Raw genomic sequence first — 26,468 nt, 5'->3', positions numbered from 1 at the left:
TTTGTATTTACCTTTACTACAATTAGCATGTCATTTAAAATTTCAAAATATTTTCACAGAGAAGCTCACAAACAAGGGATGAGTAACTATTTGTCTTTATCCCCTCCCTCTGGACAGATCAAGCAATTCCACCCTCATTTACCAAAAAATTATCAAAAATGAGTAAAATTCTTGGATCATCTGTTCGTATGGAATGCAAAGTTTCTGGGTCACTTCCAATTACAGCAAAATGGTATAAAGATGGAAAAGAGATATCCGATAGTGCAAAATACAGAAGTTTGTGCCACGAGAACACCGTATCGCTAGAGATCAATAACCTAGAGTTGACCGATTCCTCAAATTACACTTGCAGTGTGACTAATATAGCAGGAAGTGACTCGTGTAGTGCCATCTTAGCCGTGAAAGGTTTGGATTCCTATCTTCTTTCTCAATTCTGTACTGTATAAAATCCAAATCTTGTCCAGTTTCAATTTCACAACAGTCTGTTAACCTAGTTAAAAATGTTGTTTTGTGTTTTCTAGCTTTAGAATTTAACTTCTTACCGTCTTCTTCATCTTTCCCTCTTTTGTAATGATGTCTTTTGGTCTACCTTTCTTGTGCCAAAACCTAATCCGTTCTGTTATCTCTTGAAACGTTTAGAACCACCAAGTTTCCTGGCAAAACCAGAAAGCCAAGAAGCAGTTCCTGACTCCACTGTGGAATTTAAAGCTCTTTTAAAGGGAACACCGCCTTTTAAAATAAAGTGGTTTAAAGAAGATTTAGAGCTTGCACCTGGACCTAATTGTGCATTTGGGATTGAAGGGTCAACTGGTTTCTTAAATCTTTATTCAGTGGATGGCTTAAAAAGTGGGAATTATATTTGCCAAGTATCCAACGATGTCGGCAGCGATTCTTGTACAACCACACTGATTATAACAGGTGTGCTAATGGCTTCTGTGTTTCTTCTTTCATATCTCTCTTAGGATTCCTTTTGTTGAAGGTTTTTTTAATTGCATTCTGTTGTGCATTGTAAAATACACAAAACAATTGGAGTTCTCTTCTTTCTTCTGCTACACAACATAAATTTCCTTTCTTTCTCTTTTACTATATACGGTAAATAGAGGGAGGATCCCTTTCCTTGCTATTTCAATGTTTTCTCTTTCTCCTTAGAACCTCCAAAGTTTGCTAAGAGGCTCAACCCATTCAACATCGTGAAACATGGTGACTCCACGCAACTTGAGTGTAAAATCACTGGTTCTCCCGAAATCAGAGTGGTATGGTACAGAAACGATACTGAGCTCCATGCTAGTGAAAATGTCCAAATGTCATTCGTAGATTCTATTGCCATTCTTGAAATGAAGCATCTTAGCACTGAAGATAGTGGAGATTACATATGTGAAGCACAGAATCCTGCTGGCAGGGCAAGCTGCAGTACAAAGCTTCTAGTAAAAGGTTAGCAAGGGCTTTTCTGCCTTCTCTTTAGTCAATGTCTATGTCTATGTTCATAAGCTAATTTGTCTGTGTGTGTGTGTGTATGGTGCAGGTATATTTATATTTATATGTATATGGCATGTGTATATGTGTATTACATATGTGTTTGGGTAGATATATACTTTCTCTTGAGAGCAGGCAACAGAATTTCATTTTTAATGTGGGCCAGTGTGTTCACAGTAAAAAAAATAGCAATAACGTTATCTTATCTTATATCATAATTGGATCATACCCAGTGGTAAATGGCCACCAGAAAGAAGAATAGATACTGTAGTCAGACTAAAATCTTCCCCCCTGCAGTTCCCAAGATCTGCAGAAAAATATTAAGACACCCTGAAGCTGGCTGTCACAACAGGGTCCTTATTTTCACTCAGCAAGAATTTTCTAATTTATGGCATTTGCCCTACTTACAGAGAATGAAGGCAGACAGGGCAACTTTTGGGGGCGGTGGAGAATGGAGGTAGCACGATATTGGGGGGGAGGGTTATACAAAATAAATGTATCAGTCCTCTTGGAGGATAATATCCTGGTTTTATAACTTAAACTGTCAGAAAATCATTATGTCCTCAGAATTGCTATTTTGCTGTCAAATTTTAGCTATATGTCTTAGGGACACCGGGCCATAAAAAGAGGGAGACAAGTGACCTATTACTCACCATTGGCTATTCTTGGTCTAAGAGATTTGGTTGTAGTCGTTCTAAAGATGGAGATGATCATGAAACCTTTGGCATATTAGAGGAGATCTGGAGTTTTCTTCATAAAATATCCATCTCCTGCATCCCTTGCCTTTTTGACTTGGCATTATAATTGAGATGTCAGTCTTATGCTGATTGCTAACTTTGATAAATTCACTTCTGACAAACATGTGCCATGATACATATAGTCTTCTCACTGCTCTGGTTTTATTTACACAAGGATTACAAGACTAACTTTCCCATAATTATCTTTTAAAAATTGGAACCTGCTTCTCTCTTCTTCCTAGAACCTCCTGTATTTAGCAGAAAGCCATCTCCAGTAGATACGCTCAAAGGTACTGAAGTTCGCCTTGAGTGTGAAATCTCTGGGACTCCGCCATTTGATATCACATGGTATAAGGACAAGAGACAAATCCGCAGCAGTAAAAAATACAAGGTTACGTCCAAAAACTACCTTGCCAATATCCATATTCTTAATATTGAAACTTCTGACATTGGTGAATATCAGTGCAAAGCTAAGAATGATGTGGGAAGTGATGCTTGCGTTTGTACTGTAAAACTGAAAGGTAATAATCTCTTGTTAATGTAGAATATATGCCTTCTTTTGTATAAGTTTGGCCAAGTGTTTTGTTCCTGGGAGTCTTGATGCCCATTGCCTCTTTTCTCTTCAGAACCACCAAAATTTGTCACCAAAATAAATAGCCTAACTGTTGTGGTGGGTGAACCAGTAGAGTTACAAGCAACCGTAGAAGGCTCTCAGCCTATTTCAGTTATATGGCTCAAGGACAAGGAAGATGTCATCCGAGAAAGTGAAAACACTGCAATAACCTACATGGACAACATTGCCACTTTACAACTTGCCAAAGCAGAGCCGTCAAGCGCTGGGAAGTATATCTGTCAAGTCAGAAACGATGCTGGAACCCGTGAATGTATGGCTACTTTAACAGTCTTAGGTTGGTAATCACAGAGATTTGTCTCTTTAAAAAGACCTATTTTTAAAGCTGAGTAGTCCAGATATCAGAGCCTTGATAATTTTAAAATTGTGATAATAATTATGTTTATTTATAATTATCGATGTGCAAGACACATTATGGAGTACACAAAAGGGAAAGCAACTGCTCTTCTCCCAAAATTGTATAATCAATAATCAGTGTAGGGGAACAATGGAGAAAGGAGAGGAGATATGGCTGTGGAAGGGGTAGATTGGCTTATGATTACATCAGAGTAAATTACTTACAAGCTTAGACATACCAAGGCATAAGAAGAAAAGAACAGAGCTTCTTGGGGCATTTTAACTGACTTTTTGCTAGCAACATGAATTATGTTACAAAAATCATTTTGACCTAGGATCATGATGGCGAACCTATGGCACACGTGCCAGAAGTGGCACACAAAGCCATTTTTCTGGGCACGCAAGCTATGGCCCAACTCACCTGCAGCTGCACATGCAGGCGCCCCCCCGGCTGGTGTTTGGGCCTCTGGTGCGCATGTGTGCAATTCAGGGGACCCAGCTGGTCTTCAGAGCTCTCCTGTGCATGTGTGCACATTTATGCATGCATGCAAGAGTGCTGGTGGACAGCGTGTGCATGCACAGATGGCGTTCACGTATGTGCATTGTACGTGCAAAAACCACACACACGCACAGATGGTGCGATTGTATACGCAGCACACAGGGGAGCCATGCGAAACCTGCGCACATGTGCAGATAGTGCACTTGCAAGTGCAGCGCACAAAAGATGTGTGCATGCACAGATGGTGCAGTTGCTCACGCAGCGCATGGGGGAGGAGCCGTGCATTAGTGCGGATGGCACTTTTACTCAGTGAGTAAAAGGTTCGCCACCACTGACCTAGGACATCATCTTAACTTAAGCTTAGAAAAGCAACATGGATGATCATGCTCTGGTTATGACAGAGTGAAACTGTACCAATGAATCTTACTGCATCCAGTAAGATTATATTAATTACTGAATTAGAATGTTTTGATGCCTTAATATCCTTATGCAGATTCCATTAACAGGTATCGTTTCCCTTCCTAAATATAATATTGGAAGGTTTGATTGGGTTTGTGTATTCCAAAGCAGGAAAGCCATTCATAGAGTTATCCTCATTTCACCGGAATTGAGCAGCCAATAAATTTAAACACAGTCAACAATAATTCTAAAGTCAAAAGTGAAACAAACAAACAAAAAAAGCATGCTTGAGCATAGGCTTCTGTAACTAGAAGAGCCCTGTGTCGGATGAAACAAAAGAGATTTACAGTTGGATCTTGCTGTGTCTTTTTCCAGAGCCTGCTATCATTGTAGAGAAGGCTGAGCCAATGAACGTTACCGTAGGAGATGTCTGCACCTTACAGTGCAAAGTGAGCGGAACCCCTGAGCTTTCCGTAGGCTGGTTTAAAGATGGAAAAGAACTGATCAGCAGTGACAAATACAGAATTGTCTTCTACAAGAACACATCTACACTTAAAATTATTGATTCAGAAAGTGAAGACAGTGGCTTATATACCTTTGAAGTCCAGAACAACGTGGGCAAAAGTAGCTGCACTGCTTCGGTTGATGTTCTAGGTTGGTTGCGTGGCTTCTTTCCATAACATGTTTTATGAGAGAAATCATACCAGTTTTTCCCGAAGGATCATTATTTTGCTTTGTTCCTCTTAACAGATCGGATCATTCCACCCTCTTTTACCAGAAAGCTAAAAGAAAGTCATGGTGTGCTGGCTTCTTCTGTGGTTCTTGAATGCAAAGTGGCAGGATCTCTACCAATTACCGTTGCTTGGTTTCATGATGGTCATAAGCTCACTAGCGGTCCAAAACATCAGATCACCTTTTCTGACAATGTTTGCACTTTGCAAATTGTTTCACTGAACTTATCTGACACGGGGGCTTACGTGTGCAAAGCTGCTAACGTAGCAGGCTCCAATGAGACCAGGGCTGTTTTAACTGTGCAAGGTTAGTAGCTGGCTAGCTCTTCACTGAAACCGTTTAATGCTTAATCCTTAACACATTTTTCTTCTGGAATAGGAGAGAAATGTTCATTTTAAGCTTGCTTACTTACTAATCGACTAATCTGTTGTTTCCTTTAATGCAAATTTAGAACCACCGTCTTTTGTGAAGGAACCAGAATCTGTGCACATTTTACCAGGCAGAAGTGCTACACTTTCAGCTACCATCAGAGGAACTCCACCATTTAAAGTGAACTGGTTTAGAGGAGTCACTGAACTGGTACTGAGTGATAAATGTAACATCTATTTGGAAGATTCGGTCACAGATCTAGAGCTATTCGATGTGGAACCATCACAGAGTGGAGAGTACACGTGTATTGTAAGCAATGAAGCAGGCAAAGCGTCTTGCACAACACATCTTTTGGTTAAAGGTTGGTAAATTTAGAAAACAAAAGCAATTGTTCACTCTGAGATTTTCAAACGTTTGTACAACATTTTGTTTAACAACGGAGTTCTCTTTGCTCTCCAGAGCCAGCCGTCTTTGTGAAGAAACTGAGTGACCACTGTGTGGAACCAGGAAAATCTATAATTTTAGAGAGCAGGTACACTGGTAGCCTCCCAATTTCAGTCACCTGGAAGAGGAATGGAGTCATTTTAAGTCAATCTGATAAGTGCAGCATTACCACAACTGAAAAATCTTGCATTCTGGAAATATTTCATAGTACAAAGGATGACCAAGGGGAATATACTTGTACGGTGGAAAATGAGGCTGGAGAAGATATTTGTGAAGCGTTGGTATCTACTTTAGGTGTGTCTCCATGACATTGTAATCCTCTTTATTATTTCTTTATGTAGTTCCAAGATCTGATTACCTTAATGCTAACATTGAATATTTGTGTTCTCAGAACCTCCTTCTTTCATTACACATCTGGGACCTCTTGAAGTATCAGTTGCAGATTATACAACTTTACAATGTCAAGTTTCTGGAACTCCAGAAATCACAATATCTTGGTACAAAGGAGATACTATATTAAGATCCACTCCTGAGCATAAGATGTATTTCAAAGACAATGTTGCCACATTGATCTTCAACAAAGTAGATATCAGTGACAGCGGGGAATATATTTGCAAAGCTGAAAACAGTGTTGGATCAGCCTCTTCAAATGCTCTCTTGACAGTTCAAGGTGATAAATTCATTCCAAATTGCTTAAAAATGCAGATTTATCAGTCTTTCACTCTCTGACAAAGGATTTCATCTGCCCATCTTGACTGCATGCTTGTTATTTTACAGAACGAAAACGTCCACCTTCTTTTGTGAGGAAATTAAAGGATACAGAGCAAACTATTGGCTTCCCAGTTAAATTTGTTTGCCGCCTAAATGGGTCTGAACCTATTAGTGTCACTTGGTATAAAGATGGTGTACCTTTAAGAGACGACTTCAATGTGCAAACCTCTTACATTGATAATGTGGCAACCCTTCATCTTTTGCAAACTGACATGGCCCATTCTGGGCAGTATTCTTGCACAGCTACCAACCCTGTTGGCACTGTTACTTCTAATGCTAGGTTCAGAGTTTCAGGTTTGTTTCACTTTGTCCTGTATTCTTTCTGATTTCAAAAGCAATGTTATGATACTTACTTCATATGGGCTAAAAAGGAAACAACAACGATCTCTTCTTCCTTTTAATCTTCAGAAACCAAACAAGCTCCTTTGTTTGATATCACACCTGAATCCAGAGATGTTCCTGTGGGACAAGGTGTTGACTTTGAATGTCATGTGACTGGAACCCACCCTATACATGTCATCTGGGCAAAAGATGGCCGTGAGATCCGGACAGGAGGAAATTATGCAATTACATTTGTAGAAAATACCGCTCATTTAAGGATTATGAGAGTAGGCAAAGGAGATTCTGGACAGTACACCTGCCAGGCTAGCAATGAAGTTGGCAAAGACTTTTGCTCAGCTCAGCTTAATGTGAAAGGTATTGGAATTTTAATAGGCTTGATCAAAGATCACTTTTTTAAAAAAATTCAGAAGTGGGAATTCTTGGGTTTTTTTTCCCCCTAGCCATTCTTTATCTCTAACAACTGGATATCAAAACAAAATGGATGGTATTCAAACAAACAAAAAAAGCAGACTATTCAGGGTATCTTGAAATCTCTTTTCTCCTTTATTTCTTCTAATATATAATCTGTGAAGGATTAATCTCAACCTTAATCTCTTATTGGAGACCTATAAGGCAGAATGGGTCAGCTACTAGTTACTCTTCCACCTTCTCCACACAGATTTAAGGGTAACTGCAGGACAGTTCAGCTTTTGAGTTCTGACTAGCAGGAAAAGAAGGGTAAAGAAGTATTAGCATATCAATTTGTTGGCCTTGCCATTTAGCTCATCAAGCTTATTTGATGACACTTATTAGTCTAAGAACACCTGCATTTTTCAGTTTCCAATACAAAAAAATATCATATATTTTTGGATAAAACTATTAATATACAAACTGATAACAAATTAATAGGAATGAGTGAAAAAATGGTAATATGAACAGGCTAGTAGTAAAACAATAGTTACAAAGCACTCAATATAGAAATATAAAACCTTTAAGCTGCATTTGCAAGACACACTGAACCACAAACTAGCCATTGACATTTCAGTTTACTGTATTACATAATTAATAGTTTAGTGTGTCATGCCAATAAAGAAAATTGACTTGAATAAACTATGGTTAAGCTAACTGTGGGTCAACTTGTGCAATCACAGCTAGTAGTAAACCTAATTAATTTCTACTTACTGTATGTCTAAATACCTTTGCCAGGTATGAACAATCTATCTCAGCTCTTGCACTCTTAGCATCTAAACTTATTTTTTTCTTTAATATTACGGAACTTACCAATGGTTCTTATTCAAAGCATAGAACACCATGTAATTAAATGTTACTTTCCATCTGACTTCTTAGAACCTCCTAAATTTGTAAAGAAGCTCGAAGCCTCAAGAATGGTGAAGGAAGGTGACTCATGTCAACTTGACTGTAAAATCAGTGGCTCCCCAGAAATCAAAGTTGCATGGTATAAGAATGACCAAGAACTCCATGCTAGTGAAAAATACCATATGACCTTCAGTGATGCTACAGCAGTCCTCATCATTGTTGGTGCCACCCTTGAAGACAGCGGTGATTACATCTGTGAAGCTCTTAATTCTGCTGGCACTGTGAGCTGCAGTTCAGTAGTCACAGTAAAAGGTTAGAAGCTACTATTTCCAAAGTCTTGCATCCTCTGTACTTCATTCTGCATCCTTTTGCGCTCTAAAAGCTTTAATTCATCTTTTACAGACCTGGTGCCCTGCAGACGTCTTGGATTGCAGTTCTTGTCATTTCTTTGCCAGTTGGTTAGAAATTCTGGAAACTGGACTCCACTAAATCTGCAGGGCACTTGGTTGGAGGAGGATGAGTTAGAGATTGGGGGATATCTCAATCTCTATGCAATGCATTGGGGGTGTTGATGTGCCAAACCAAATACTCATGTTCGATCAAGAGTAGGAACCTCTAGCTTTGTCTGTCATTGTCAGTTTCAGAAGATCCAAAACTGTAGTAGCATGGAGTAATAGAAGGAGGTCCAATCTTACTTCTTATTATTCTGGTTCGATCAGGGGGGGAAAAGCTTTATCCTGCGCTTTGGTCAAGATATGAGCACTTAAGAAATTGACAAAGACCAACAGGTGGCTGAATGAAAGAGTGGGAGAGAATATAACACATGAGTGACATGAGTAGGAAGGGTGCCTTTTGTTTATCTCTGCCCACTAATAAACCTGCATGCTGTTTATCTGTCACCTCTTAGCAACATTCTATAGTTAGGCAACAACTTAAATGTTAACAACAATTATAGATCGAGAGGAGGAAAAAAATTCTTTGTTTATTTTTGTTTTAAATTACATCTCATGGAGATAGGAAGGAAGTCTGTAAGACTATATTCTTGGGCATAAGAGATTCAGAGAATGGAAATTGAGAATAAGAGATCTGACTATAGTCAGGTCATACATCACAATCCATATTAAAGGACACGCGTGGGCACGCACCCAACCTTATGAACTACATTCATTTGGAATATTTAGTTCCCCATGCAATAAGAATTTGCAGGGGATGGCAGAGTTTCCAAGCAGGGCTTTACAGGTTTGGATTTAGAAACATTTTCAAAGTGAAGTGGGATATATATGGCATTTTTGAAAACTAGGAGAGTTCTTATGTAACGGATCTCTTCTGTTTCTGGATGTTCTTCTCTGTTTTCAAGAAGCCTCTTCCAGAAAATCAATTATGTATTCTCCTAATATTTTCATTATAGAGCCTCCTGTTTTTAGCAAGAAGCCTAGCCCTGTAGACACCCTTAAGGGCACTGATGTTATCCTTCAGTGCGAACTTGCAGGCACACCACCATTCGAAGTTGCCTGGTTCAAAGACAGAAAGCAGATTAGAGGTAGCAAGAAGTTCAAAGTTACAATGAAGAACTTCAGTGCCAGTGTTCACATCCTCAATCTTGAAGCTAGTGACACAGGAGAATATCAGTGCAAAGCCGCCAATGAGGTGGGAAGTGACATTTGCGCTTGCACTGTCAAGTTCAAAGGTTAGTATTTACTCAAATTGTTCTTTGGAGAAAATTCTTTTCATGAGTTTCTTTCTTGCTCACGTACAGTTTTCTTTTTCTTTCTCTCTCTCTCTTTACCATGAATCATTTTTTTCTCAAAGAACCACCACGGTTTGTTAAGAAACTGAGTGACACCTTCACCTACACAGGGGAACCCACTGCTTTACGAGCTGTAGTGGAAGGTTCCCAGCCCATTTCTGTTTTGTGGCTGAAGGACAAAGGGGAAATAATCAGAGAGAGTGAAAACCTCCAGATTTCATTTTCAGACAACATTGCAACCCTTCAGATTGCAAGTGCTGAAGCTGCCAGTGGCGGGAAATACATCTGCCAGATTAAAAATGATGCTGGGATGCGAGAATGTGCTGGATACTTGAAAGTTCTAGGTTGGTATTGGCTTCTATCTCCTTCTGAAGAATAAATCTTGACTCTCTTTGTCATGGCAGAAAGCTATTCTACCAGTCTCAATTTTGTAACTGATGGTTTCCCTTCCTCCAGAACCAGCTGTGATCCTAGAAAAATCTGAACCGATGATAGCTACAGCTGGCAGTGCTTTTACTTTGGAGTGCACTGTGGGTGGGACTCCAGATCTAATCACCAAATGGTTTAAGGATGGAAGACAGCTGACCAACAGCCGCAAACACCAGATTACCTTTTCCAATAAAGTAGCCACGCTTAAAGTCCTTTCTGCAGACATGGATGACCGAGGGCTTTACACTTTTGAAGTGCAAAATGAAGTGGGAAAAAGCAGCTGCACTTCCTCCGTGGATGTTTCAGGTTAGACAAAGCTCTCGTTTCTCAGTTGCCGTCTTCTTTCTTCTAGTTACGTCTTTCTTATCTTAAAACATGTCTTTTGGTGACTTTGCCCAAACAGAACACCTTATCCGACCTTCTTTCATAAGAAAATTGAAAGAAACCTTTGGTGTGCTGGGTTCTTCCATTGTTCTGGAATGCAAAGTGGCTGGATCACTACCTATGACCGTGGCTTGGTTTTATGGAAGCGATGAGATTTTCAGTGGGGATAAATATGAAACCAGCTTTTCAGATAATGTCTGTACCTTGAAGGTGAATGCTCTAGATACCACTGACACAGGTCCCTATACCTGTACCGCTGCCAACGTAGCTGGTTCTGCCGAATGCAGCGCCTTTTTGACAGTACAAGGTCAGTAAAGGAAAGGAAAGCCACTGGCTCTGAGTGTTTCTTCTATATATTTCTCTTACATCTTTATTTTATCCATATTCCACCTACTTGGCATAGCTACTAACACTGTTAACATTGTGTGAACCTAGAACCACCTTCTTTTGCAAAGACACCGGATCCTCTGGAGGTTTTACCAGGGAACAGTGTGACATTCAGGAGCCTGATCAGAGGAACTCCTCCATTCAAAGTGAACTGGTTCAAAGGAAGCAGGGAACTTGTGCCTGGGAAAACATGCGACACCCTCTTGACAGATTCAACTGCAGAACTGGAATTGTTTGAAGTAGGACCTCTCCAGACTGGAGATTACACCTGTCTTGTTACTAATGATGCTGGCAGTTGTTCTTGTACTACGCATCTTTTTGTGAAAGGTTTGTTTGAATACTACTCTTTATATCTATTGCAACAGGCATACATTTAATTATGTACGCGCACGCATTCGTATATGTGTGTTACTGTTTTTGACGTGACCCATTCTTACAAACTCTCTTAGAACCAGCTGTATTTGTGAAGAAACTGAGTGATTTCAGCGTGGAGCATGGAAACTCCATTATTCTAGAAAGCACATTTAGTGGAACCCCCCCACTTTTGGTGACATGGAAGAAGAATGGCTCAAAACTCACCCAGTCTCCAAAATGTAATATAACAACAACAGAAAAATCAGGCATCCTAGAAATCCTGAGTAGTAGCAGACAAGATGAAGGAGAATACACATGTGAAGTTGCAAATGATGCTGGGGAGGATGTATGTCATGCCTTGGTATCAATCTTAGGTGCGTTGTTGACTTGAGTAACTACTCTTATATTAATTGTATGGTATACCTTAACTACCTGGGTACTTACTATGGTGTTAATTTCTGCTTCAGAGCCACCTTACTTTGTTAAGGAATTGGAAAGGGTGGAGGTGACCATCGGAGAGCCTTTGTCTTTACGATGCCAAGTAGCTGGAACTCCAGAAATCAAAGTCTCGTGGTACAAAGGAGATACCAAACTAAGATCTACTCAGGCTTACAGAATGCACTTCAAGAACAATATAGCGACACTTACTTTCAGCCAGGTGGAGAATGCTGACATTGGCGAATATGTCTGCAAAATAGAGAACAGCGCTGGGTTTGCTACTTCAACAGCTGTGCTAGCTGTCAAAGGTGATAATTCGCTACGTCTGTTGGTTCAAATATTTTTGTGCAATGTACTTTTTTTAAAAAAGAAAATCCACTCATGTGGCAAATATAGGAAGAAAGCTGCATTATTCCACTATCCTGGCATGCACATAGGCAGCAGGGTTAAATATTCAGTGAACTAGAAGATTTATGCAGTTTTTCATCTCTGTCCATGCCTCACAATTTCAGCATGAACACATTGCATCAGTCAGAGCAGGTCATCTGCTTGGAATACAGAAAGATGCACAGAATTCCTGTTCCTCGGAATGTTCTGTTGGCCTCTGTGCATGTGCAGATGCTTGCATATATGAATTGGGTGTCAGGCTCCAAAAATCAAGAAAGATATGCAGAGTTATTTCAAAGCAAGTTCCTTTATTGTTCCTCACCTATAAGCAAAAAATTTGTCAAACTAAGTCAACTACTTGCATCATTAAGGATATACTCTGAGAATTTCTAGGGAGGAGCCATCTTAATCTTCTTTATCCCAATCAAACTATCTAACTTTGCTGTCTCTTGGTCCTTTGGGATGCTGCCGTTCCTTTCTACATTCCACCATCTCCAGAAAGAAAATGTCTATACTGGGGTATTGTGTCTCTAGTAGGATATGCCTAAAATGTTACTGTGTTTTAGGATCATACAGTATACGTTACCATTTCTATTTGCAGACCGTAAACTTCCACCTTCATTTACAAAGAAGCTAAAAGATGTACAAGAAATGATTGGGTCTCCTGTTGCTTTTGATTGCCGTATCGTTGGCTCTGAACCTCTTCAGGTGTCTTGGTATAAGGAGGGGATGCTCTTGCGGGACGATACTAACATTCAAGCAACCTTCTTAAATAACATAGCAACTCTTCAGATCTTACAAACAGAAGTGGCTCACTCTGGCCAGTACACTTGCACAGCTCAAAATGCTCTTGGAACGGCTTCCTCCAGTGCCAAGCTCCAGCTCTCAGGTGTGTCATTTGTTGAATTCAGACTTGGCACATTCAGTAATGCCATTTTAAAGAACACAATTAGATCACAGGTGTGATGCAGCAGGGAATTGTGCTTTGTTTTTAAGAAAAAGTGACACAAGGCAGATATAATTTCCCTTTTTTTTTTGCCCCCTCCAGAACATATGATACCACCTTCCTTTGATGTGAAGCCTTTGCCTGTTGATGTTGCTCTTGGGGAAAGTGGTTCTTTCAAGTGTCACATCACAGGTTCTATGCCAATGAAAATCACCTGGGCAAAAGATAACCGAGAGATCCGTCCTAGTGATAATTACAAGATTACATTGGTAGAAAACACAGCCACGCTGACTGTTCTTAAAGTAGGTAAAGGTGATGCTGGACTTTATACCTGCTCGGCAAGCAACAGTGCTGGGAAGGATTCTTGTGGTGCTCAGCTGAGCTTCAAAGGTAAATTTCTAAAAAGTATAAATCATATCACTTATATTATACTTACACATATACACATATACATTTATGCCCTTGCTATATTTTTTGTTGTTGTTCCTTTTTTAAAAAAAAAATGAAATGGGAATTATGCTGATGTAGATAAGCTCCTCGTTTTAAAGCAGCAGCTGGTAAATTTATGGAAAGAAGTGATTTTCATAAGAAAGCTGGTGCTTTATGTTTTGTATTTATGCTTAGAAGACTTTCTAAACTTAATATATGGAAATATACTAGGTGATAAAGAAGCTGGTTATCCTTCAACATCTGAAATAGAGTATCTTACTTTTATGTGAACATAATTCTGGGCAGCTTTATTTTCCACAGAAGTATGGTTAAGCTATTAAAATCTGCAATAATAAGAAAGAAACTGAGCATTTACTGTAGTTATAATGAGCTTTAAAATGTATATTTCATAAGTAGTAAGAAGCATTTGAAGGAGAGCACAGTTTAAGGTAAAGGGAATAGGTTGACCTTTTCTGCTGATATACCACGGCAACTTGAGATTTTACATATTTAATGTAAATAACACTGTTTAAACATTGCCTCATGAATACATTCCCCCCCACTTTTTTTTTCAACAGAGCCACCAAGATTTATTAGGAAGTTAGATTCTTCCAGAGTTGTGAAAGAACATGATTCAACTAGATATGAATGCAAGATAGGTGGATCACCAGAAATTCATATTGCATGGTACAAGGGTGAAACCCAAATTCATCCCAGTGACAAATACATCATGTCTTTCGTTGATTCTGTGGCTGTCATTGAAATGCACAGTTTGACTGTTGAAGACAGTGGAGACTACACTTGTGAAGCTCAAAACTCAGCTGGAAGTGCTAGCAGTACTACATCCCTAAAAGTGAAAGGTCAGGATCTGTTCTTCCTTTGTTTCTCACTCATTTATGGCAGAGGTATCAAACTCAAGGCCCATGGGCCAGATCCGGCCTGTGGGGTGCTTAGATCTGGCCCATGGGCCTGCCCTGGAAACAGCAAAGGACCAGCCCACAGTGCCTCTGCCAGCAAAAATGGAGCTCAGGAGGGCCACGTGCGGGCCTCCCGGGCTCCATTTTCACTGACAGAGGGCTGCAGGAGGCCGTCGTAGCTGAAAATGGAGCCTCTAGTGACTTCAAGGTGGCCATGCCCCCTGGCCACACACACAACCCTGATGCAGCCCTCAATGAAATTGAGTTTGACACCCCTGATTTATGGGGGGGGGGGGGAATGGTCAGGGTTATTTTTTTTTCCATTAAGGACCAAAGCCAATCAGTTTAACTGGGCATGGACATTTTTATCTCAAATACATGCAATTTCCTATGTTACATTCTTGGTGCTTATTAATATCCATCTTCCACATTTAATGGAAATTTTAATCTCTGTTTTTACAGCTCCTCCAGTTTTCCGCAGGACACCCCAGCCAATGGAGTCATTGAAAGGAGTTGATGTTCATCTTGAATGTGTGCTTCAAGGCACACCGCCCTTCCAAATTTCATGGTATAAGGATAAAAGAGAAATCCGAACTAGCAAGAAGTACAAGATTTTGTCTGAGAATTACTTTGCTAGTCTACATATCCTGAACACTGATGCTGCAGACACTGGTGAATATCACTGCAAAGCCGTCAACGATGTGGGGAGCGATGCTTGCATTTGTTCTGTGATGCTGAAAGGTTTGTACATTGTTCTCTCTCTCTCTCTCTTTTTACATCTTTTTTTCCTCTTACTTCACATTTACATATTTTCTTCTCCTGCCTTCAGTGCCTCCAAGGTTTGTGAAGAAACTTCATGATATCAGTGCGATCGTTGGGGAGCCAGCAGAATTACAAGCCACTGTTGAAGGCTCTGAGCCCATTTCTGTTCTTTGGTTGAAAGACAAAGGAGAAATTATCCACGAAAGTGACAACCTCTGGATGTCGTACACAGATAAAGTGGCAATCCTTCAAGTTGTGCATGCAGAGCCAACCAACATGGGAAAATACATCTGTCAAATTAAAAATGATGCTGGAAGTCAGGAATGTTTTGCTAACTTATCAGTTCTTGGTTAGTAGATTTAAACAATAAAACCAAAGTACACTGCCATGTTTTACATAAACTTGCTTGCTAATGTGACGATGATTTGCATTTCATTCCAGAGCCAGCAAGTATTGTAGAGAAACCAGAACCAATGACAGTCACCACAGGGGATTCTTGTACCTTGGAGTGCACTGTTTCTGGAACACCTGAGTTTACTAGTAGATGGTTCAAGAATGGATATGAGCTCACTTCTGACCATAAATACAAAATCACTTTCTTCAATAAAGTATCTGTGCTCAAGATTCTGAATGCAAGCTTACAAGATAGTGGAGAATATACATTTGAGGTGAAAAACAGCGTCGGTCAAAGTCGTTGTACAGCTTCTGTACATGTTTCAGGTTAGTGGATTAATATGGAATACAATTCTGTATTTCCTCTGCATTTTCATATCAGGTTATGCATATGTTGACTTCTGATGTTAGGATTCCATGTACGATTCCTAAATGCTTTAGAAATCTACTTTTTTTTTTAAAAAAAAAAATTGATTTATATGCTGCCCTTCTCCGGAGACTCAGGGTGGCTTACAATGCGTTAAGCAATAGCCTTCATACTTTTGTATATTTATACAAAGTCAGCTTATTGCCCCCACAAACTGGGTCCTCATTTAACCTACCTTAGAAAGGATGGAAGGCTGAGTCAACCTTGAGCCTTGGAGAGATTCGAACCAGCAGTAAATTGCAGGCAGCTTATTACTTATTGTGGAATATCTGGCAGAGAATCAGTTATAGCAATGAATATTCCTAGATACCCATTCTCAAGTTATGATTGCCTTTAATGGTATGTAGTACTGTTAACACAGTTGGGAACGCCTTTCTAAAAGGGAAAGAGTGTGTTTTCATTCAATACTGTCTTAAATATAATATGCCAAAAAAAACCCCACTAAACTACAAAAGTACAAATTCATTACTCAGAAAATTGAGTAAAAGCCCTATTATTATCATCTGAGTTGTCCATAGGATCTGCTGCTTTCCTCAAAATGTTGCAAGCAGCTTTGCACTGTGAGTTTCACACTTTTTATACATGTTTATAACATCAAAATACATGTATAAAAAAAGCGAAGCTTGCATTGCCTGGGCATAATACTGCTTTTGTCATTTGCCCCCTCTTACCCCTCCCTGCAGATATTACTGCTGATTGTAATTTAATTTTTATTTTGTGCTCACAGATCGTATTATACCACCTTCATTTACAAAACCACTGAAAGAAACACATGGTCTCTTGGGCTCATCAAGTGTACTTGAATGCAAAGTCATTGGATCCCCTCCGATCTCTGTTTTTTGGTTCCGTGATGGTGAGGAGATCACAAGTGGAGAAAAATACCAGGCAACCCTTACAGATAACACATGTTCTTTAAAAGTGAATGATCTTCAAGAGTCAGATATTGGAAATTACACTTGTATAGCAACTAATGAAGCTGGATCTGAAGAATGTGATGCGTATTTCATAGTTAGAGGTAAAAAAATTGAGATTAAAATATGTATTAAAAGAAAATAATTATTTAAAAATCTTGTTTGTTTTTTATGTTCTTTAATCTGCACATTTAGCTTTAATGTGTTTTTTTTTAATGTATATCTAGAACCTCCATCTTTTGTGAAGAAACCTGAAGCTTTGCAAGTTTTATCTGGGGCAAATGTAACATTCACAAGTATCATTAAAGGAACCCTCCCTCTTGAGGTCAAATGGTTTAGGGGAAGTGTTGAATTGGTTCCAGGACATAGATGCAACATATCTCTAGAAGAATCAGTTGCTGAACTGGAGCTGTTTGATGTTCACGCTGTCCAAAGTGGAGACTACACTTGCATTGTCAGTAATGAAGCTGGCAAAATCTCTTGTACAACTCATCTCTTTATAAAAGGTTTGTAATTATTCTGTCTTCTGGGCTAAACAAAAAGGCAACCATCAATTTTAAACAACTTTAAATTTCCCATCTTGTGCTATTTTTTTACAGAACCAGCGAAATTTGTGAAAAAACTGAATGACTTCCATGTTGAGAAAGGAAAACAATTAACTTTAGAATGCTCATATACTGGTACCGCTCCTATTCAAGTGTCTTGGAGGAAAAATGGTGTAAATTTAACTCATTCAGAGAAATGCAGTATTACCACTACTGAAACATCTGCCATACTGGAAATCTCTAACAGCAGACTAGAAGATGCTGGCTTGTACTCTTGCCACATAGAGAACGAATCAGGCCAAGATAACTCTCAGGCAGCTGTCTCAATCTTACGTATGTAGCTTATATCAAAGAGTATTTTAACAGAGCTATTGATTATTTTGTGGGAAACAAACTCATTTTGTGACTAATCTGTGCTTTTGTTCTATAGAACCACCATACTTTGTCCAAAATCTAGAGTCTGTACAAGTGACCACTGGAGATTCTGCATCATTACAGTGTCAAATTGCTGGAACACCTGAAATCAATGTGTCATGGTACAAAGGAGACACAAAACTAAGACCCACCAGTACTTCTAAAATGCACTATAAAAACCAAGTGGCCACTTTAGTATTCAGCCAGGTGGTTAGCAATGATAGCGGGGAGTATATCTGCAAGGCGGAAAACAGTGTTGGGGAAGCTACGTCTTCAGCACTACTGTCTGTTCAAGGTGAGTAATTTAAAAGTTTGGGAAATACTATTTATTACTCGGTTGAAAGGCATGAGACAGAAAAAAATATGTCTGTTTTTAGCTGTTCTTTCCCAATGGAGAATTTCTGTAGCCAATACAAGCAAGTTGATACACTTTGTTAACAGCAACCCCGTGTGACTGGCTATAGCTTCTCAAGAGAGTCTTTTTATTCACTACGTCATTAAAATAAGTCTTTCTTCTTTTATGTCATCTACTATCATACTTGTTTAAAGTTGTCAGAAAAAACAATGTCCACAATTCACTGAAACTTGAGATACATTGCTAGAGTTCCATTTTTATCCTGTTTAATTTAAGCATGTCTAATTATATCTCTGTTAAGGACATTAATTTATATAGTCTATATATTAGCATTGTAGATAGTCTTATGCTATAGTTAGATATATGTATCTCACATTGGTAGACACTAGACTCCTAGAGTTGGAAAGAACTATTTAGTCCATCAGGTTGAACCCCCTGATCAATTCAGAAATCCACCCATGGCCAATAGCTGTCCAAGCCAAAACTGGAATACATCAAGAAATTATGTCAAGAACTCACTATTTCCTTCAATAATGCCCAAACTCAAATCCAAACCATTCAGAGTCAATAACTCTGCACAATATTTGTTTTCTTGCAGAACGTAAACTTCCTCCTTCATTTTCACGAAAATTAAGGGACATTCATGAAACTGTTGGCTTACCAATTACATTTGATTGCGGCATTAATGGTTCTGAACCAATGGAAGTTACCTGGTATAAAGATGGTGCACAAATAAGAGACGGCTACAACGTGCAAATATCGTATTTAAATAAAGTCGCCGTTTTACAGATTTCACAAACTGATATGAGTCTTGGTGGACAATATACTTGCACAGCCTCCAATGCGATTGGAACCGCTTCTTGTAGTGCCAAACTCATCCTTACAGGTTTGACAAAAAAACATCACTCTCCTTTGATACTTTTATATGGCATATGAAGTCTCAGTTATAAGCTCAGTTCATTAGCCTTCTTTAAGCTTATATAAATCTTTAAATGTGCTGAATTAACAATTTACTTGTACTTCTTCCTACTTTAGAGGGGAAGATGCCACCCTTCTTTGACATCCCAATTACGCATGTTGATGCAGTTGTTGGTGACAGTGCAGATTTTGAGTGTCATGTTTCTGGAACGCGCCCTATTAAGATTACTTGGTCAAAGGATAACCGTGAATTGCGAACTGGAGGGAAGCATCAGATCAGCTATATGGAAAATATAGCCCATTTGACAATTCTGAAAGTTGACAAAGGAGATTCTGGAAAATATTCATGTCATGCTAGTAATGAAGTTGGAAAAGAATCTTGCACAGCTCAACTTAATATTAAAGGTACTAGAAATTATTATCAGTAAGATAAAATTTAGATTCCATTGCTTATTGGCTGAGCAACATCTCACTTGCACACCTTTGGTACCTGCCAGGAAACTAATGAGACCTGGGACATCATTTGTAATGATGTGAAATACAATGCTAATGATCCTGCAGCTAAAATTGGAAGCCACAGAAATCAGAAATTCCCCACCCAGTGACTGTATGTCATACAGTGACTGTGTGTCATTTTCATAGCAAAGTCCTAGAATTAGTATCTCTGTTTTGATATATTCATAAAGAGGAATCTAAGAGTTTGTGAGAGAGAGAGAGAGAAGTAAAACTAAAGAAATAAGATGTTCTTTCTGTTTGTACCAAAAGTATTTTGGAATTCAGTTAGATTAAAACCTGTCCTTTCTTGGTAATATTTTACTTTATGAAGATATATTTTACTGTATATTTGATTTAAATGTATGAATCTCACTTTTTTCTTTAGCCACACAAAAGTGGCATTTTTATTTTGCTAGCTGTTAGCATATTATTTTATTTATTTGCTTCATTCTGTTTTTGTTCATTTTGTCTTTTAAATTTTGCTAATCACTGACCCGTATAAATATTATTGATTGATTAGCCACGCACAAGTTACAAACCTTCTGCCATTTTGAAGATAACCCAAGACAATCGATAGAATTTTAAAACATTTGCCTGAATACATCTTTCTCACTAATTTATTTTCCTTTTATCTTCCTTTCTGACAGAGCGACAGAATCCGCCTACATTCACCAAGAAGTTATCTGAAACAGTAGAAGAAAGGGAAGGAAACAGCTTTAAACTTGAGGGCCGTGTTTCTGGTACCCAGCCTCTGATGGTTGCTTGGTACAAAAATAACCAGGAAATCTATGGAAGCCCTAACTGTGAACTAGCTTTTGAGAACAATACTATTCTGCTGCTCATTAAAAATGCAGGACCAGCTGATGCAGGCTTATATACCTGCAAAGTATCCAACGAAGCTGGGAGCACGTTGTGTACTTCCTCCGTTGTTATTAAAGGTTAGTTCATTTCCTAAAGGCCTACTGTACTATATTTATTTTATTAGCTACTACTGTTTACCCATGGGTCCAAATGATCAAAACATTAATTCTGATGTATTTGATAACAAAAATCAATTCTACATACTGTACATGGTTTTATAGCAGGTTGCAGCAGCACAATAAGATGACAGAAAACTATACTGGACTGCTGATTTATTTCAATTTCACTTCTTAAAATGTTCAATCATGAGCCTATTTGAAGGGTGCACCCCTTTTTTTATAATTGATTGATGGGGTTCTGCAAAAATGACCTTTCTTCATTTTTTTAAATAAAAAATGTTGTTACTCATACTCAAGGCAACACATTTTCTGATGAAAAACAATCCTTTTATTATTTTTCACTCTCAACCTAGAAATTTCAGCCACAAATCGAGGAAAATGTTTTTCAAGGGGTCCAGTTGAAGTATATTATATATACATTGGCAATTTTTATGACTTACCAGCATCTGCATCTATAGATAAAAGTATGCCAATAACATGTAAATTCATTTCACTGTCTCCCATCTATGATCCAGCTAGAAGTATTCATCCATCTATGATTTTTTTCCAAATTTAAAATGACCTTCATCTTGACAATATTTATGTTACATTTAGCATAAAAGATAGATAGTGTATATTGCATATCAAACATTTTGTATATCATCTTAAAACAAGCTCACTAAATATCGGCATTCTGTATGATACCATTATTTTTCCTATTTAAAAAAAATTGTATTGAGAAAATGGAATTAATTCATTGCATCATATTGTTCTTACCTTGATATGTACTTTTTTAAAAATTTAAGATGAATGGTAATCTAACTACTTTCCTCCTCTTGCTTTCTTAATGTGATTACATTTCAGAACCTAAAAAGCCTCCGGTATTTGATCGACCTCTTAAACCAATGACAATAGATGAAGGCAAGATCCTGCAACTTGCTTGCCATGTAGTTGGATCACAGCCCATTAAGATCCAGTGGCTCAAAGCTGGGAGAGAGCTCAGATCCTCTGATAAATGCAGCTTCAGCTTTGCAAATGGAACAGCTCTCTTAGAGATCCAAGCAGTTACTAAAACTGATTCTGGGGAATATGTGTGCAAAGCCTCAAACGCAGCCGGAAGTGATTCTTCTAAGTCTAAAGTGGCAGTTAAAGGTACAGTTAAATTGAATATTTAGAGAGAGAGAAAACAGCAATTCAAAGCCCCAGGAACTACTATGAAGACTTCATAAACATGCTGAAGAGAATTATTTTGTCAGGCATGTAATGCACTGTAGCATAAATAGAATAGGCATAAATGAAATTCCTTAATAGAAGCATTTAATAATAGGAGCACTTAATTTACAGTGGTTTGACTGAAATTAAATCATACAAAACTGCTCTAATACATACTATAGAATAGAATAGAATAGAATAGAATAGAATAGAATAGAATAGAATAGAATAGAATAGAATAGAATAGAATAGAATAGTTGTCCAATCTCTTCTTAAAAATTTCCAGTGTTGAAGAATCACAATTTTTGGAGGCAAGTTGTTCCACTGGTTAATTGTTCTAACTATCAGGAAATTTCTCCTTAGTTCTAGGTTGCTTCTCTCTTTGATTAGTTTCCATCCATTGCTTTGTGTCCTGCCCTCAGGTGCTTTGGAGAATAGCTTGACTCTTTCTTCTTTGTGACAACACCTGAGATATTGGATATACTGCTATCATGTCACCCCTAGTCCTTCTTTTCATCAAACTAGAGATACCCAGTTCCAGCAACCGTTCTTTATATCTTTTAGCCTCCGGTCCCCTAATCATCTTTGTTGCTCTTCTCTGCACTCTTTCTAGAGCAGGGGTGTCAAATTTGTGGCCCACGGGCCAGAAGTGTCATATACTGGTCATGTCCACCCCAATATTATATCAGTGCTAGATAATAAATTCTTTAGGTACTGTAGAATTCAAAATGGGGGGGGGAGGAATCCTCTATGTATAATGGTTATTTCATTTGAACATTGTCATTTTCAGTTCTCCAACATCATACCTTTGCTTTGATTTACAGAAAAACCCACAGCTGTACCAGTTGCTAAGAAAGCACCTATTGATGGAAGACTTTACTTTGTCTCTGAACCTCGAAGTATCACTATAATTGAAAGTGAGCCCAGCTTCTAAATATTTTCTTCCCCATATCTGTTGACAACTCTCTTCCTTCAACCTACGGTTGACATTTTCTTCTCTCTGTGTCTTTTTTCAAACAGAGAGCTTAGCAACCTTTACTGCTAAAGTTGGTGGTGATCCGATCCCCAATGTGAAATGGATGAAAGGAAAGTGGAGGCAACTCAATCAAGGAGGTCGCATTATAATCCAGCAAAAAGGAGATGAGGCCAAGCTGGAAATCAAGGATGCAATGAAAACTGATTCTGGGCAGTATAGATGTGTGGCTTTTAATGAGCATGGTGAAATTGAAAGTGTCGTCAACCTTCAGGTTGAGGAACGGAAGAAAGAAGTTATTGAGGGTGATCTAAGAGCAAAATTAAAAAAGTAAGTGTTAACATTTTCCAATAATGTTAAACTGTGAGACCGAAAGCTTGCTTTAATAGTTAGAAGTTGGAGAATAAAATATAATTCAGCTCATTTTAAATTATTCCTTCATCCTTCTTTAATGCTGATGACACTAGAAGTTATCGTGTTAAAAATAGCTGTATGTGTTAGAAGTGTAGAGTGAGGGATACTCAAAAAAGATGCCATAGAATATGCCATTTTAAATGCCACAAAGATAAATAAAACAGGTGGTTATGAGGACCTTAACATAATATCATTGTATGTATCAGTTGTATCTTTTCCTGGATTATAAGGCCCTTAGTGTCACCTCCATTCCCTAGTCACCTCTTGTTTGCACTACAGTAATGTATTCTATGTGGAAAACCATTCAAAGTTTCATCTGGTCCAGAATATGATAATGCAAGTTATTATGAAGGCACTTCTTGAAGGCACTTCTGTTCATCCATGTAAGATCTCAACTCTGCAAATTTTAGTGGTTGCCATTTGGTTTCCAGAGGCAATTCAAGGTGCTAATGGACTTCCATAAGGACTTTTGAGATTTGTGACTAGGATGTTTACAGGCTCACCATTCTTCAGTTGTCTGCCTATACCAGCAATGGTGAACCTTTTTTTCCTTGGGTGCCAAAAGCACGTGCGTGCACGCAACAGTGTACACATGCGTGCCAACACTTATAATGCATTGCCCCCTGCAGGCCCTGCCTCCAGTGCATGTGCACAACACACACACACCCCCGTGCTCCCCGCATACCCCCACACACCATTTTTGTGCTAGCAAGCCTCCCTGAAGCCTCCTGGGACCAAAAATGGGGCACGGGGGGCCCCGTACCTCAGCCCCAGCCCCTGCACATGTGTGTACGACAACCCCCCCCCCACGCATATGTATGACACCCCCCATGCATGCACGCACATCTCCTGGCAGAGACCCGAAAATCAGTTGGCCAGCGGGAGGCGCGCAGGCATGCGCGGTGGAGCTGACCTGGGTGTCAGCTCACATGCCCGCAGAGATGGCTCCACATGCCATCTGTGACACATGTGTCATAGGTTCACCATCATGGGCCTATACTATTAGATCTGACAAGGTTGATGTATTCCAGATCCCATCAATACAACAATGTTGTATAGTGGGAGCCTGCAGAAACAGTTTCTATAATGCCATGCATGGCTTTTGGAAACACATCCCCACAAAAATCCATATGGCCCCCCAACCCTATGATTCTTTAGGATGTTCTTTAAAAACTTGTCTCTTCCAGCAAGGCAATTTGTGAACCCACTGGAGTATTTTAATTTTTTTAATCTTTTCTGGAATAGCTATTATTTTTTATTATTATCTTTGCCTCTTATGTTTCAAACCTTCTTTGTAAGCCACCTTGAATCACTTGTAAATTGGACATCTCTATTAATTGAAAAAAAAATGAACATTTTTTATATGTATTCTAAAAGTTTTAATTAATGAAAACACTCTCTAAATGTCTTATTATATAACATTTTGTAAGTTTTATTGGGTTGTAAAATGAAACACAAAAGTAGGTCCAACTCTGATAAATCTATAAGGTTGCAATCAAAGTAAGCATTAGGAGTTCCTTTAGCAAAGAATTCCACTTTATCAGGCTGAAGATGCTTAGAATCTTGGAAAAATTATAAATCATTTCACTCAAGCTGTAAGTTTAATGGATGTTGGTGTCTATTTGCTTAATAAGTAATTTCTTTATTTCTGCAGAACTCCAACAAAAAGGAAGGAAGGTGAGGAAGAGCAGGCAATTGATATCATGGAACTCCTAAAAAATGTAGATCCTAAAGAATATGAAAAATATGCCCGCATGTATGGAATCACAGATTTCCGAGGTCTCCTACAAGCATTTGAATTGCTTAAAGAAAGCCAGGCAGAAGAAACACACAGACTGGTAAACACCAATATTTTCCTTTATTAACGAATCATTTCAAACCATAGTTCTGTTACTTTAAAAAGTGTGTTCAATGTTTAAGTGGTTAAATAATTCATTTAAAATTAATATTCTGCAACGGGCATTACTATCAATTCTGAATCAAAATCAGTTGCGGTACTTTCTCCCCAAAATTTTCATACAACCTTTCTAGTTGTTAATAAAAGCCAAAACTCCTTCTTCCCTCTTGAGTCTGCAGTGATCTCACATGAATAAGAGGGAAGTGTTTTACCTTTCTTTATATAGAAGGCAACTTCCATTAAGATTTTTGAGAACTGTTCATCTGATTCAGAAGTGTGTTAGTTGTGAAGGGACTTTACTAATCAAAACTAGTATCTATAATTAAGTTTGTGGGCTACAATCTCCACCCACCACTAAAATATATATTCTCTCTTCAGCCATTTTTCCAATCAGCTATCTTGAAAATTTGGGGATTGAAGTCCAGTAAATCTGAAGGGCACCAGTCTGGAAAAGCTATACACTAGCAATTTCTGTTTAATGTTCTTGCTCCAAGGATTAAAACACCAGAGTCTCGTGAATATTTTTGATCAGGAAAGAGCAAAGAGAAAAATTAGTTTAATAATTCTGAGTAAGGTGCTATATTTGAACAAAATATTGACATTTCCAATATGTTAAAGGCTAGCCATTGTGTACTGGAGCAATGAGTGCTGAAATGGATATAGATATTTCTTTCAGTTTAATAAGGTTTTTCTATTGTGTTATTTATATTGTTTATAAAGTAGAACATTAAACAATCATATTAATGCATGGTCTTGGTTTTAACAGGAGATTGAAGTAAAAGAGAGATCAAGGAGAGAAGAACAAGAATTTGATGAACTTGTAGCATTCATTCAGCAAAGGCTTACTCAGACAGAGGTAATTAATGCCATTTATCAATTATAATGACATGTAATTAATGCTGTCTGTTTACAGAGTTATTATATAGCGGGATTAGTGCTTAACACAGAGATTCAAAAACATGAAAAATATTTTTCAGCCTGTTACTTTGATCAGAGATATTGAAGATCAGACTGTGTTAACAGAGGAAGATGCCATCTTTGAATGTGAGATTAAAATAAATTATCCAGAAATCAGACTGACCTGGTACAAAGGCACAGAGAGATTGATCTCGAACAAGAAGTATGAAATCAAAATTGAAGGAGACCGGCACATTCTTAAAATCAGGAATTGTCAACTTGGAGACCAGGCAAATTATAGGGTGGTCTGCGGTCCACATATTGCCAGTGCTAAGCTTCATGTGATTGGTAAGTGCAAAATTGGTGCCACATTTTCATTGATCAAATATTTAAAATTATCTGATGTAGTTTTGGGTTGGTATTTTCTAAAACACGCATTTTTAACTTGC

At 38.4% G+C, this 26,468-nt stretch overlaps 1 protein-coding gene across 1 annotated transcript in view; it reads left to right on the top strand.

Moving 5' to 3' along the window:
• TTN (titin) overlaps positions 1-26,468 on the top strand; it is a 312,529-nt gene that overhangs the window by 93,239 nt on the left and 192,822 nt on the right. The window contains exons 64-102 of the mRNA XM_087882058.1: positions 118-405; positions 640-918; positions 1,150-1,431; positions 2,453-2,731; positions 2,837-3,118; positions 4,451-4,729; positions 4,826-5,113; positions 5,259-5,537; positions 5,636-5,914; positions 6,012-6,290; positions 6,398-6,685; positions 6,800-7,087; positions 8,060-8,341; positions 9,438-9,716; positions 9,839-10,120; positions 10,233-10,511; positions 10,609-10,896; positions 11,025-11,303; positions 11,426-11,704; positions 11,798-12,076; positions 12,757-13,044; positions 13,204-13,491; positions 14,109-14,390; positions 14,910-15,188; positions 15,277-15,558; positions 15,651-15,929; positions 16,757-17,044; positions 17,168-17,446; positions 17,540-17,818; positions 17,916-18,194; positions 18,853-19,140; positions 19,290-19,577; positions 20,315-20,605; positions 21,491-21,778; positions 22,663-22,755; positions 22,859-23,141; positions 24,880-25,063; positions 25,889-25,978; positions 26,100-26,367. Of these exons, the coding sequence (XP_087738184.1) occupies positions 118-405; positions 640-918; positions 1,150-1,431; positions 2,453-2,731; positions 2,837-3,118; positions 4,451-4,729; positions 4,826-5,113; positions 5,259-5,537; positions 5,636-5,914; positions 6,012-6,290; positions 6,398-6,685; positions 6,800-7,087; positions 8,060-8,341; positions 9,438-9,716; positions 9,839-10,120; positions 10,233-10,511; positions 10,609-10,896; positions 11,025-11,303; positions 11,426-11,704; positions 11,798-12,076; positions 12,757-13,044; positions 13,204-13,491; positions 14,109-14,390; positions 14,910-15,188; positions 15,277-15,558; positions 15,651-15,929; positions 16,757-17,044; positions 17,168-17,446; positions 17,540-17,818; positions 17,916-18,194; positions 18,853-19,140; positions 19,290-19,577; positions 20,315-20,605; positions 21,491-21,778; positions 22,663-22,755; positions 22,859-23,141; positions 24,880-25,063; positions 25,889-25,978; positions 26,100-26,367 (10,533 nt within the window). The remainder of the gene's footprint in view (positions 1-117; positions 406-639; positions 919-1,149; positions 1,432-2,452; positions 2,732-2,836; positions 3,119-4,450; positions 4,730-4,825; positions 5,114-5,258; positions 5,538-5,635; positions 5,915-6,011; positions 6,291-6,397; positions 6,686-6,799; positions 7,088-8,059; positions 8,342-9,437; positions 9,717-9,838; positions 10,121-10,232; positions 10,512-10,608; positions 10,897-11,024; positions 11,304-11,425; positions 11,705-11,797; positions 12,077-12,756; positions 13,045-13,203; positions 13,492-14,108; positions 14,391-14,909; positions 15,189-15,276; positions 15,559-15,650; positions 15,930-16,756; positions 17,045-17,167; positions 17,447-17,539; positions 17,819-17,915; positions 18,195-18,852; positions 19,141-19,289; positions 19,578-20,314; positions 20,606-21,490; positions 21,779-22,662; positions 22,756-22,858; positions 23,142-24,879; positions 25,064-25,888; positions 25,979-26,099; positions 26,368-26,468) is intronic.

Source organism: Pantherophis guttatus, chromosome 1, assembly GCF_059756535.1.
Source record: "Pantherophis guttatus breed Tessera chromosome 1, ASM5975653v1, whole genome shotgun sequence".
NCBI classification, from domain to species: domain Eukaryota; kingdom Metazoa; phylum Chordata; class Lepidosauria; order Squamata; family Colubridae; genus Pantherophis; species Pantherophis guttatus.
This window is presented reverse-complemented; position numbering and strand designations above follow the sequence as displayed.